Here is a 13797-nt window from a genome sequence, read left to right as displayed (position 1 = left end):
GTCTTCTAGGATGTAAAAATGTATTTTTTGTGTATCCATTGACCAAGGTAATAGGTGTGTACTGCCAGGAGCCTGCTCTATGGCACAGACATGGCACAGCATGTACATGCATTGTGTGCCTACTAATCTGGTGGACTGTGGCGGCCATGTGGTGTCATAAAGCAGGGTGTATCTTTGACTGTGGCGGCCATGTGGTGTCATAAAGCAGGGTGTATCTTGGACTGTGGAGGCCATGTGGTGTCATAAAGCAGGGTGTATCTTGGACTGTGGCGGCCATGTGGTGTCATAAAGCAGGGTGTATCTTGGACTGTGGCGGCCATGTGGTGTCATAAAGCAGGGTGTATCTTGGACTGTGGCAGCCATGTGGTGTCATAATCTTGGACTGTGGTATCTTGGACTGTGGCAGCCATGTGGTGTCATAAAGCAGGGTGTATCTTGGACTGTGGCCATGTGGTGTCATAAAGCCATGTGGTGTCATAAAGCAGGGTGTATCTTGGACTGTGGCGGCCATGTGGTGTCATAAAGCAGGGTGTATCTTGGACTGTGGCAGCCATGTGGTGTCATAAAGCAGGGTGTATCTTGGACTGTGGCGGCCATGTGGTGTCATAAAGCAGGGTGTATGTGGTGTCATAAAGCAGGGTGTATCTTGGACTGTGGGCCATGTGGTGTCATAAAGCAGGGTGTATCTTGGACTGTGGCGGCCATGTGGTGTCATAAAGCAGGGTGTATCTTGGACTGTGGCAGCCATGTGGTGTCATAAAGCAGGGTGTATCTTGGACTGTGGCGGCCATGTGGTGTCATAAAGCAGGGTGTATCTTGGACTGTGGCGGCCATGTGGTGTCATAAAGCAGGGTGTATCTTGGACTGTGGCAGCCATGTGGTGTCATAAAGCAGGGTGTATCTTGGACTGTGGCGGCCATGTGGTGTCATAAAGCAGGGTGTATCTTGGACTGTGGCGCCATGTGGTGTCATAAAGCAGGGTGTATCTTGGACTGTGGCGGCCATGTGGTGTCATAAAGCAGGGTGTATCTTGGACTGTGGGCCATGTGGTGTCATAAAGCAGGGTGTATCTTGGACTGTGGCGCCATGTGGTGTCATATCTTGGAAGTCATAAAGGGTGTATCTTGGACTGTGGCGGCCATGTGGTGTCATAAAAGCAGGCCATGTGGTGTGTATCTTGGACTGTGGGCTGCCATGTGGTGCCATGTGGTGTCATAAAGCAGGGTGTATCTTGGACTGTGGTGCCATGTGGTGTCATAAAGCAGGTGTAAAGCATGTGGTGTCATAAAGCAGGGTGTATCTTGGACTGTGGCGGCCATGTGGTGTCATAAAGCAGGGTGTATCTTGGACTGTGGCGGCCATGTGGTGTCATAAAGCAGGGTGTATCTTGGACTGTGGCGGCCATGTGGTGTCATAAAGCAGGGTGTATCTTGGACTGTGGTGGCCATGTGGTGTCATAAAGCAGGGTGTATCTTGGACTGTGGCAGCCATGTGGTGTATCTTGGACTGTGTGTATCTTGGACTGTGGCCATGTGGTGTCATAAAGCAGGGTGTATCTTGGACTGTGGCGCCATGTGGTGTCATAAAGCAGGGTGTATCTTGGACTGTGGCCATGTGGTGCCATGTGGTGTCATAAAGCAGGGTGTATCTTGGACTGTGGCGGCCATGTGGTGTCATAAAGCAGGGTGTATCTTGGACTGTGGCATAAAGCCTTGGATGTGGTGTCATAAAGCAGGGTGTATCTTGGACTGTGGCGCCATGTGGTGTCATAAAGCAGGGTGTATCTTGGACTGTGGCGCCATGTGGTGTCATAAAGCAGGGTGTATCTTGGACTGTGGCGGCCATGTGGTGTCATAAAGCAGGGTGTATCTTGGACTGTGGTATCTTGGACTGGCAGCATGTGGTGTCATAAAGCAGGGTGTATCTTGGACTGTGTCATAAAGCAGGGTGTATCTTGGACTGTGGCGGCCATGTGGTGTCATAAAGCAGGGTGCCAGCCATGTGGTGTCATAAAGCAGGGTGTATCTTGGACTGTGGCGGCCATGTGGTGTCATAAAGCAGGGTGTATCTTGGACTGTGGCGGCCATGTGGTGTCATAAAGCAGGGTGTATCTTGGACTGTGGCGGCCATGTGGTGTCATAAAGCAGGGTGTATCTTGGACTGTAAAGCAGGGTGCCATGTGGTGTCATAAAGCAGGGTGTATCTTGGACTGTGGCGGCCATGTGGTGTCATAAAGCAGGGTGTATCTTGGACTGTGGTGGCCATGTGGTGTCATAAAGCAGGGTGTATCTTGGACTGTGGCGGCCATGTGGTGTCATAAAGCAGGGTGTATCTTGTTAACATTTTGGTTATACATTGTACCTTAAAAGATGATGACAATATTTGAACAATTTTAATATTCAATTTAATACCATTCTGTATCATCATGGGTTGATAATTGGGCATCTTTGATGCAGATTTGGACCCTCCTAGCGACTTGACTATACATTAAGGAAAATCAATCCAATCGTGAATTAGTTTGACAGTTTCAAGATAAGTATGACTGACAAACAACTGCCAAATCCTGAAAAATAATTTAACATGGGAAAAGTCAAAGATGTGTTTGAATGCAAATTATCTTGTGGACTAGCATAAAGTCTAGTAACAGTACATGTATATATCTGATGGAACAACATATTTATCATAAGGGACAATCTTTTTCAGAAGAAGTCCTCCTTGGGGTACTTATAAGCATTAAAATGTCCATTTTGAAACCTACATCTTACAGTTGTAACTATATTTCAATAAAAATATTTACAAAACGTTAAAAACACGCTCTATGCTATGAGACCATTTTCTACAGGTTCCCCAGCGGGGGCCCCCCCCCACCGCAAGAGCAGGTAACTCTAGCCGACAACCTCGCGACCTCACTTTTCATGCTGTCGCCTCAGAAGACAGACGCGGCGTGTAGTTCATTGTGAAAAGGAAATCAAAATGAGTGTTACAGAATCAACTAATGTATGTATGGTTCCTCTTTTCTCTCGCACGGGCGTTAGTGGAATTGTAGGTTGATTTTTTCATTCATGATTGTTGTAACTTAGTCGGACAGGCTCCATTTTCCAGCCATGCGTGGCAGGCAAGATGGCGGTCGGTTTGGCTTCCTTCTGTCCTACGGTTGTAACTTTTTTAAGTTACATCGCTAGGGGGGAGGGTAATTTCTTATTATTACTATGGTAGGCTTGCCTAACGTTTACACTTTCAGCAAAAGGTGAGTTGGGGTAAGTTTTTTCATATAACATTTACGCTATATATGTTACGCAGGAAGCTTGCATTTTCACCCTTGTTCATGATATGTTAAAGGGTAAACCTGCCTTAGCTTTTCACATAGGGTTTATCGCCCGTGCGTATTATATTTTACGTGTGTTGCATATATGTGTGTTTTTTAGACTGTACATCAGTTTCCATGATAAATGGTTCTGTTTGTTACAGTTTCACCCGTGCGTGGCATGTGCGGCAATGTTGCCACCTCAGGATTCGCACGATGTGTGCCTACGTTGTTTGGCTGTTGAACATCATGATGATCAATCGTGTGAGAACTGCCAGATTTTCTCACCAAAGACGACGAAGCGTCGTTCCGCAGACTTTTTGTTTTATACAAATCTGCTGCAGGCGGGGGGGGACTTATGGGCACAGGACCCACCATCTAAAGTGGCTAAAAGTAAGAAGAGTTCTTCTTCTTCTAGTGGGGGTGGGGGTAAGCGGGCCAAGACGGCGGTTAAACCTTCTTCCCCTATCCCCTCCACTTCCACCACTCAATCAGAATCTGCACCCGTATGTATTAATGATTTAACATCCATATTGCAGCAACAGATGACTTCGGTTCGCTCGCTGATCTCGGACGCGATGTCCGGTCTCCGTGAGGAGATCGGCTTCCGCTCGAGTTGGCGGTGCCCGAGGTCGCTCTGTCGGGGTTCCCTGCCTCGGCTCCGTCCGGGACGGTTCTACCCCTCGAGGGGTCGCTACCTTGAGCCTTGGCTCTGGTGACCCTCTGCTGGTGCGCCTGTGGCTGGCCCGAAGCTTCGCCCGCTCAGCGCAGAGTACTAGCTGTTGGATAACGGTCTCGCACCGCTTGCTACCAACTCACAAGCTGGGTTTTCCCGAGCCGGTGCTACCGGGTCGACTCGGGCCTTACGCTCCTTCGGGAATCCTGTCTCGCAGGCTCTTCCCTGGGTCCTCGGCACCCTGGCTCAACCTCGAGCCTAGGGTCGGTCGGGCCAGGCGCCTTTGGCTCTTATGGCTCCCCTATCTTTGTCTGTGGAACCGACTTCCGCGGTTCTCGAGGCTTAACTCTGGATACCGAGTTCGCTGTCGGGGAGCGGAGGAGGAAGCCATGGATGACGACGGGGCATGAGACGCCGGGGAAGGTTCCTTCGCTGGTCCGCCCCGCGGCAAGTAAGGGAACGATTAAGGCCCTTTTGCCGCAGGTGGTCGCGGCCGCCAGACGCACCCCGACTTCGCTGGAGTTTCGCCTCCGGGGAGGCGCTTTGTTCGCGGTCGGGTCGCCGAGGCCCACTTGGCGATTTTACCGCCACTGATCAGTGAGGTTATTAACCCTCTCCTCTCAGGAGGCCGGTCACGCCGATCTTCCGGAGCTGAACCGGGCGCTACCTGATGGGAGAGGGGGCTTTTACGCACTTCCCCCGGTGGTAGACGAAAGTGTATTTATGCCTCAGTCGCCCTGGGAGGGTCATCTGGCCATAGCCACGCTGGCCGGTCGTTCGCCAGGGTCGGGCGTCGCCTCCCTTTACTTCTAACAACCAGGTGTTGAAGTCGGCCCATCGCTCCTTTGAGGAACAATACCGTAACGCCGCTCAACACCTAAAGGTTTCAGTCCACTCAGCATACCTCTCGCCCTGCAGAGGAAGCTGGTGGACCAGGAGGGCGTGGACGACGACGGTCGCCGCCCACGCGCATGCAGGCAGCTCACGGAGGTGCATTCACATCTGGCACGCCGACGCCATTCGGTCGCGGCGCTTAGCCAGATGATGTCTGCGGTCATGGGCCTCCGCCGGTTGTGGCTGTCTGTGGCCAGATACTCACCGCTACACAGCAGGCGCTATTGTCTTTGCCGCTCAGGATGGGCTCAACCCTGTTCCCGGGCATTGACAGTGGTCAGGAGGCCGCTGGAGGCGGTTAGCCAGTTTAAGGACTCTAAGCCCTTACTGGAACAACCCTCACTGCTCGCGCCTCGCCTTCCGCCCTGCCTCAGCTTACCCTTCCTCTTCAGGAAAGGAAGCGCCGAGGTGGACGGCTCCACTTCAGGCACGTAGAGGCAAGGGCAAGGGTAGAGGTAGGGGCAAGGCTGCCGCCTCTCAGCAGCATTTTCAGAGGAAGGGGAAGTCGGCCCCGGCTTCCCAGTAAGCATTCCTCCGAGCCCTTGTTGGTCCCGCACAAGCAGTTGTTACACTGCCGACTGCCGGGATTCACTGTCTCTACCCGACGCCCCTGTAGGGGCCGGCTACCTCTTCCTTCGAATGGGAGAAAGCCACATCAAATCCCTGGGTCCTGTCCACACTCAGGGATGGGCATATGCCACAGTGGAAGCGAGGCCCTCCTCCTTTCTCCGGGATTCGTTGCACGCCAGTGCCGAACTCTCAGGAAAAGGCCGATGTTCTCCGTGCCGAGGTCCAGGCGTTGCTGGACAAGGCAGCCATCGAGGTGGTTCCGAGGGGCCAGGAAAATTTAGGGGTTTACTCAACCTATTTCCTGGTTACCAAGAAGGACGGAGGGTTCAGACCCATTCTCAATTTAAAGGGTCTGAACAGTTTGCTAGAGGTACCGTCCTTCAAGATGGAGACACTACGGTCGGTGATCTCATCTGTGGAGGCAGGGGATTGGCTTACGTCAATCGACCTCAAGGACGCGTACCTTCATGTACCCATGCACCCCGAGTTCAGGAAATACCTCCGGTTTTCCTTCGACGGAGGTGCTATCAGTTTCGCGGTGCTCCCCTTCGCATCTCCACGGGCCAAGGGTGTTCACAAAACTCATGCTAGTGTTAGCTCAAGTCGCCAGGGCACAGGGCAACTTTGTTACCCGCATCTGGACGACTGGCTGCTCAGGGCTTTCCACTCACTTGAGTCGGGAATCCACACAGACAGTGATGGATATTCTCACCAGGTTGGGTTGGGTCATCAACCTCAAGAAACCGAGCTGGTTCCATCCCAGGATCTGGTTTTCTTGGGGCTTAGATTCGAGACACAGCAGGGCTTAGTCTCTGTCTCAGGACCGCGATTTCCAAAGTACAACGGGTTGTTGTACAATTCCTTCAGTCCCCCAGGGCCTCAGCACGCCGCGATGGCTTCAGTTGCTAGGCAACATGGCGGCGACGGTGGATGTAGTTTGGCGCGCTGCCTGAGGATGCGCCAATTCAGCAAGCTGCTAGCACAGCTGTGGTCACACTCGGGAGTTACGGAGACTATCCTCCTAACTCCAGAGTGGCTTCATCCTCACCTCAGGTGGTGGACCGACACCGGAATCTAGTCAGGGTATCCTCTGAGACCCCGTGCCTACGCCACGATTCAGACGGACGCCCTCACAGGGTGGGGGTCCTAGGGGACTCACAGCTTCCGGACTTTGGTCCCGGAACGAGGCTAACCTTTACACATCAACGCAGTTAGAATTGAGAGCGGTCCGACGGGTATTCAACGCTTCATGGAACAGGTTCGAACCGTGTGGTTCGCCTAGAAATGGACAATCAAACGGCGATGTCCTATATCCTGAAGCAGGGCGGTACGGTGTCTCCGCCACTCCTCCAGGAGGCGTGGCAGTTTCTGCTGTGGTGCGACCGGGTTCAACACACGGTATTACCTGTGTATCTCCGGGAGGACAACGACGCGCAGATGCACTCTCACGCCAGATCCTGGCCCCTCACGAAAGTGGTTACTCGACCGAGATATTCGGGCTATCTCCCAGTTGTTCGGTCGCTCCAGGTGGATCTGTTTGCCTCTGGGGTGACGTAACCAGACTCGGTGTTTTGCTCCCAGGATCCCGGATCCGGGAGCCATCGCCCGATGCCTTCCAGCTAGATTGGACGGACAGGGTCCTGTGGGCGCTCCCACCGATACCTCTGATTCCCAGAGTCCTATCGCAGCTAGCCACCCAACCAGCGCGACTACTTGTGCTTCTTGCACCTCTGTGGTCGCCTCAACGCTGGTTCCCTGTAATACTCAGATCGCTAGTACAGCCTCCGTGCTGTTACCGATGCGACCGACCTCCTATTCCAGGAAGGCCAGCCACACCCGGATCCATGGATCCAGTGGGTGGCTTGGCCACTGTCAGGAGTCAGCCCGGCGAAGCGGAATTCCTGCACCAGTTGCAGACACAATTCTGGCTTCGCTGGAGGGATTCGACTAACTTACAGTATGAGGATAGATGGGCCTGTTATGCGCGCTGGTGTGGAAACAGAGGGATACTTGATCCCTTTCTTCGACTGTAGTCGGTTTTGGAGTTTTTACAGTCTCGTTAGAAGCCGCCTAGCCGCCGCCTACTATCCGAGGCTACTCCACAGCTATTTCAGCTTTCCACATTCCTACCGAGGGTGCCCTTTTAGGACAACACCCTCTGGTTCAGCTTCTTAGCAGGTGTGGACAGAGGCGTCCCGTCGTCCGGTCGGACCAGTCCACCATGGAGCTGTCCATCGCTTTAGATTGGCTATCTAGTCCTTTCTTCTACGATAGGTCGGGATTGTCGCTTCAACTGTTAAGTTGGAAAGCGCATTTTGGTGGCCATTACTTCAGGTAGACGGGTGGGAGACATTCATGCTATGTCTTCAGACCCGAGCTTACCGCTTTTCATAAGGATAGGGTAAGTATTCGCTACCTGATTCCTACCGCCTAAAAATCGATAAAGCCGCTTCATGTCACCGCCCTATTGATTTACCTGCCTTTACGCTTCCTGCTTCGTCTGGTAGCGCAAAAAGCAGAGTACATGTGTTGGATGTACGTGAAGACACTTAAGACGATGTCAAGAGAACACAGTCAATCCAGAAAGATAAGCAGTTATTCTGCTGTTACGGGCGTAAAGTAGGTCACCCAGTTACCACACAGACCATATCGAGGTGGATCGTGGTCGGCAATATGTATGGGTTACATACACAAGGGTATGACTCCCCAGAGGGTTTAAAGGCTCATTCGGTTCGAGCAGTTGCCACGCCCAAAGCGCAGCGGCTGCTCTGCCCATTGAGGAGATATGCTCTGGCGGCTATTTGGAGCCTAATCGAGCACGCTCATTCGCCATTATCAGCTGGACAAACATTCGCGCGGAGCTGCTCGGTTTGGCCAGACGATTCTCCACAGTGGACAGAGTAGCACCAGGCCGAAAGTAAGCCTTGTGGCTGATTTACTCATTGTTTTATACTGGTGTCGGGTATATTCTCCCTATTTTGCACTGGTGAAGGTATGTGGTGGCGGTTTTTTTTTCGCTCTTTGGTATCGGTGCCTTTGGCTTCTATTTTCCATTTTTCCCCGCTTGGCTAGCGTGTGCTATGGACAGTAGTTTGTTTTGGCGAGTCCCTAGTTTTACTCACTTCCACCAATCAGGATGGGAGGTGTAGTTTTATCTTGGGGTGTGTACCGATTGACCAATGGGCACTAAGCTTTGACCTCCCAGGGTCTCGCCTTTAGTCACGCCTTTGATTGACATTGGCGGACACGTGACTGGGTAAGTGTGATTTCTATTTTCATACGGCTGTACCACGCTATCAATGCTCGACCAGTGTGTCAGACAGAATGCCACCCCGGTTTTTCTGATCTTTGGGAGTCTGTTTTATGCTTATAAGTACCCCAAGGAGGACTTCTTCTGAAAAGAATTATACAAACCTGTAGAGGTTATGAATTCTTTGAAGAAAGTCCTCCTTGGGGTACGGCCACCCATCCTTCCCCTCATTCTGTCTGATCCGCTCAGCATGAAAAGTGAGGTGCTTAGGTTGTCGGCTAGAGTTACCTGCTCATTTTAATGCCGGTAAGGAGGACTTCTGGCTGGGGCCCTGTAGGGTGGTCTCATAACGCAGAACGTGTTTTTTCGCTTTGTAAATATTTTTATTGAAATATAGTTACAACTGTCGAGGGTTTCAAAATGGACATTTTAATGCTTATAAGTACCCCAAGGAGGACTTTCTTCAAAGAATTCATAACCTCTACAGGTTTGTATAATACTTGGTATTTCCAGCCCCTAAACACCCAGTATGTTAGCTGTAGAATACTTGGTATTTCCAGCCCCTCAGTATGTTAGCTGTAGAATGCTTGGTATTTCCCCCTAAACACCCAGTATGTTAGCTGTAGAATACTTGGTATTTCCAGCCCCTAAACACCCAGTATGTTAGCTGTAGAATACTTGGTATTTCCAGCCCCTAAACACCCAGTATGTTAGCTGTAGAATACTTGGTATTTCCAGCCCCTAAACACCCAGTATGTTAGCTGTAGAATACTTGGTATTTCCAGCCCCTAAACACCCAGTATGTTAGCTGTAGAATACTTGGTATTTCCAGCCCCTAAACACCCAGTATGTTAGCTGTAGAATACTTGGTATTTCACAGGGCGGTGGGGTAGCCTAGTGGATAAAGCATTCGCCGAAGACCTGAGTTCGATCCCCACATCCCCACATGGTTACATTGTGTGAAGCCCATTTCTGGTGTACCCCGTCATGATATTGCAGGAATATTGCTAAAAGTGGCGTAAAAGTCACTCACTTGGTATTACCCTACATCTTCATACTATGTCATGTCTGTTGGTCAGTAGTTGAGATCTGGCAGGAAAAACTGATGGTTGTTTGATATAGGCCTTAATATAACATAAGACATTCGTATCAGTGGTGTCCAACCTTCCTCAATAGTTTTCAACTGTATCAAGTTCTATGTAGCCTGACTGTAGTATACATTCACTGTGTACCTGCGCAGGTATCGTGGCTGTTGAGTGTGAGTGGCTGCCTGTGTTTGCCCCCTCCTACTGCGTGTTCTCCAAGCCCCAAGACGACCCTCCACCCTGCTACAAGGCCCAGACTGGCGAGGTGTTCTGTCACATGACCAGCAGCTATGGTAAGTTGATGAATGTGAGATTGTAGGAAAATAATCTGTTTGTACAAGTGTATAAGTTTATATGTGCATTATTGTACACTAATACATGTTGATTAATACAATCCATAACAGTTATGTATCACAGAGTATTTGATAATATGTTATACGATAGCTGTTGGGCAAGTGTGTATGTACAGATCTCTAGAGGTGGGCTTCATGTCCAGTTAAACCATAGAAATTCAGAAAACATGGTATACCGTTACTGATAATATATATGTTACATAATTTCCAAATGCTTCTTACTTGATGAAGTAGTAGCTTGAAGAATGATCCATAAGTTTTCACAAGATTAACTCACACCCACTTCGACAAGGGTATCTTGGCACCAGTCAATGTCCAGGGACGCTTGGGTCTACACTGCCTCGAACAGTGGGTTTCAGCTGTAAGATTGAGCTAGTAATCCAAGTTGGCTGACAGGCAATCTCACATCCCTCTGACACTTGATTGCCTTTTTCCTGAAACTGGTTTATGAGTCCACAGGTTTGAAAATATAATTAAAGTCCCGACTCACCTGTGTCCATGTTGGTCCACAGGTCGAGCCAACTGGCCAGTGCCAGCAGTACCACTGTCTTACCCCGCCGGCCTTGACCGATACAAGTGGTTCGCCCGCTTCCTGCTGGAGGGTCAGGTGGTGCCACAGATGAAGCAGTTTGTCCCTACACTGCTGTCCACACCGTCGACCATGGTGAAGTCCTGGGCCAGGTGAGGATACAGTGTGAATTCTACAGAGGAATTACAGCATCTATGATTAATCATGAATACCCTGTCCTTGTAGGGATTCCTCTAACTGACTCTACCACCTACCACACTCTGCCACCCACTAACTGATTCTACTACCCACAAACTAACTCTACTAACTCTAGCACCTACTATCACTCAATAAACCAAGAACTCACTCTACCACCACTAACTCACTCTACCACCACTAACTCACTCTACCACCACTAACTCACTCTACCACCACTAACTCACTCTACCACCACTAACTCACTCTACCACCACTAACTCACTCTACCACCACTAACTCACTCTACCACCACTAACTCACTCTACCACCACTAACACCACTAACTCACTCTACCACCACTAACTCACTCTACCACCACTAACTCACTCTACCACCACTAACTCACTCTACCACCCACTAATTCACTCTACCAACTGCTAACACTAGTCCACCTACCAACACACTATACGACCCAATGATTCAACCAACCACTGACACCATTAACTCATTCTACCACCCACTAATCCACCCCACAACCTACTAACTACCTGATAACTCACACCACCATCCACTAACTCATCCAGGTGCCAGCAACTCATTCTTCCATTAACTAACTCACCTTCACACCCACCCTAACAGACTCTTCTATCCACTAATCCACCTTATCACCCACTTACCAATCTTAACACCCCTAACACTGACCATCCACTAAATCACCTGAGCTCCCACTGACCAACTTTAACACTCACTGACCCACCCTAAAAGAAACTAAGCCACTTGAACACCCACTAACCCACCCTAACCCGATCCACTAACTCACGTGAGCTCCCACTAACCAACCTTAACACCCACTAACCCACCCTAACCCGATCCACTAACTCACGTGAGCTCCCACTAACCAACCTTAACACCCACTAACCCACCCTAACCCGATCCACTAACTCACCTGAGCTCCCACTAACCAACCTCAACACCCACTAACCCACGCCAACTCCATCCACTAACTCACCTGAGCTCCCACTAACCAACCTCAACACCCACTAACCCACTTAACTCCATCCACTAACTCACCTGAGCTCCCACTAACGAACCTAAACACCCACTAACCCACCCTAACCCGATCCACTAACTCACCTGAGCTCCCACTAACCAACCTCAACACCCACTAACCCACGCCAACTCCATCCACTAACTCACCTGAGCTCCCACTAACCAACCTCAACACCCACTAACCCACGCCAACTCCATCCACTAACTCACCTGAGCTCCCACTAACGAACCTAAACACCCACTAACCCACCCTAACCCGATCCACTAACTCACCTGAGCTCCCACTAACCAACCTTAACACCCACTAACCCACCCTAACCCGATCCACTAACTCACCTGAGCTCCCACTAACCAACCTTAACATCCACTAACCCACCCTAACCCCATCCACTAACTCACCTGAGCTCTCACTAACCATCCATAACACCCACTAACCCACCCTAACCCCATCTACTAACTCACCTGAGCTCCCACTGACCATCCATAACACCCACTAACCCACCCTCACCCCATCTTCTAACTCACCTGAGCTCCCACTAACCAACCATAACACCCACTAACCCACCCTAACCCCATCCACTAACTCACCTGAGCTCCCACTGACCATCCATAACACCCACTAACCCACCCTAACCCCATCCACTAACTCACCTGAGCTCCCACTCACCTGCCCCATTGTCTTGTAACTATAACAATTTCCAAATCTGCAGTTGTGTGTGAAACATAAATCTTAAAGTCTTAAATGTTTACAAAGACCTCCCCACATTCTGCAACAGATGTCTAAATATATTAGTTATAAAGTAAACCTTCCCACAGGCTGGTATCTCAGGCATCAGAGCTGCAGGTCAGGAGTATGTGCACCAACACTGATGCACACTTTGATCTGCTCTTCCCTCACAAAACTACATGAATAATCTGACCTATGGCATAAACATGATTGTGTGTTGCATATAGACTGCAGCCGAGGACGGAGACGCTGCTGTCTGCCCTTGTGGAGGAGGGTGTGGACTGCCTGTCTGCTCTCACCACTGTCTGGAGAAGCAAGCCCAACTGTAAGTCTTTCATGGTTTTTGTCTTCATTGTGACGCAAGATCAAAATTTGCTCATCGTTTTGTTTTTGATCCCAAGTTTTGTATGATACAGGACATGTCATAGGCTGTAAGTATTCATGTTTCCTACATGGGTGGCTGACAGAGCAGAGTGACAAGACCATGTGTAGACAATGTAGTTGTAGTGATACATGTTTACCTACCTACTCACCTATCAGCTGCTTCAGGACGTGAAATGACTTTATTCCAGCTTTGTTTGTCTGCCAGCTCAGATGTTACAATGTTATCTATCAGTCAGATATGTCATATTTTATGCTACTACACCATGACGTCAAGTTTGATGACAGCATTTCAACCCAGAACCCATTCATGTGTGAACATGAGTACATGAATGTTTGATGCTGTGACGTGTACACTTGGATGGATGTCTACCTGTGGAATGTTTCAGATCTGTTGGAGGCTTACCTTGAGTGGCTACCGGAGGCACTACATGGGAAGGTCAAGTTAAAATGGCCACCACTGCAGACATGAGGTGTGCTGGAGACAGAAGACAGAAAACTCCACTTGTTAATATAGTGTATCATGTAAATTGAATTTTGTAAATAAATCATGACATGATGATTAGTGTTTTTGTGCTGTTCAACCATTGCAATAAAGAATATTCCAGCTATGGTTGTGAGTGGACCAGGCTTGCATGTATATCCTTGCCAAACACTTGTGTGTGAAGCAGGAGACCTGCTCCAGTCGTCCAGCAATATCATGGCAGGGGCATCAGCCTTCACAACCTGTACCCAGGTAGGGAATTGAACCTTGGCCTTGTGCAATACAAACAAACACTGTGGCCACTAGGCTACCCGGCT

General features: G+C 49.9%; 1 protein-coding gene across 1 annotated transcript in view; it reads left to right on the top strand.

Annotated features, from left to right (window-relative positions):
- Window positions 1–13556, top strand: part of LOC124286953 (probable ATP-dependent RNA helicase DHX37) — a 39936-nt gene extending 26380 nt beyond the window's left edge. Inside the window, exons 25-34 of the mRNA XM_046723410.1 lie at window positions 3469–3733; window positions 4198–4427; window positions 4899–5171; window positions 5578–5814; window positions 6476–6527; window positions 7026–7322; window positions 9935–10072; window positions 10645–10813; window positions 12843–12940; window positions 13386–13556. Of these exons, the coding sequence (XP_046579366.1) occupies window positions 3469–3733; window positions 4198–4427; window positions 4899–5171; window positions 5578–5814; window positions 6476–6527; window positions 7026–7322; window positions 9935–10072; window positions 10645–10813; window positions 12843–12940; window positions 13386–13468 (1842 nt within the window). The 3' untranslated portion in view covers window positions 13469–13556. The remainder of the gene's footprint in view (window positions 1–3468; window positions 3734–4197; window positions 4428–4898; window positions 5172–5577; window positions 5815–6475; window positions 6528–7025; window positions 7323–9934; window positions 10073–10644; window positions 10814–12842; window positions 12941–13385) is intronic.
- The last annotated feature ends 241 nt before the right edge of the window (window positions 13557–13797 follow it).

The sequence above is a fragment of the Haliotis rubra genome, unplaced genomic scaffold (genome assembly GCF_003918875.1).
Source record: "Haliotis rubra isolate DU_JTF1 unplaced genomic scaffold, ASM391887v1 Scf397, whole genome shotgun sequence".
NCBI classification, from domain to species: Eukaryota; Metazoa; Mollusca; class Gastropoda; order Lepetellida; family Haliotidae; genus Haliotis; species Haliotis rubra.
The sequence above is the reverse complement of the archived record's forward strand: the minus strand, read 5'-3'. Positions and strand labels throughout refer to the sequence as shown.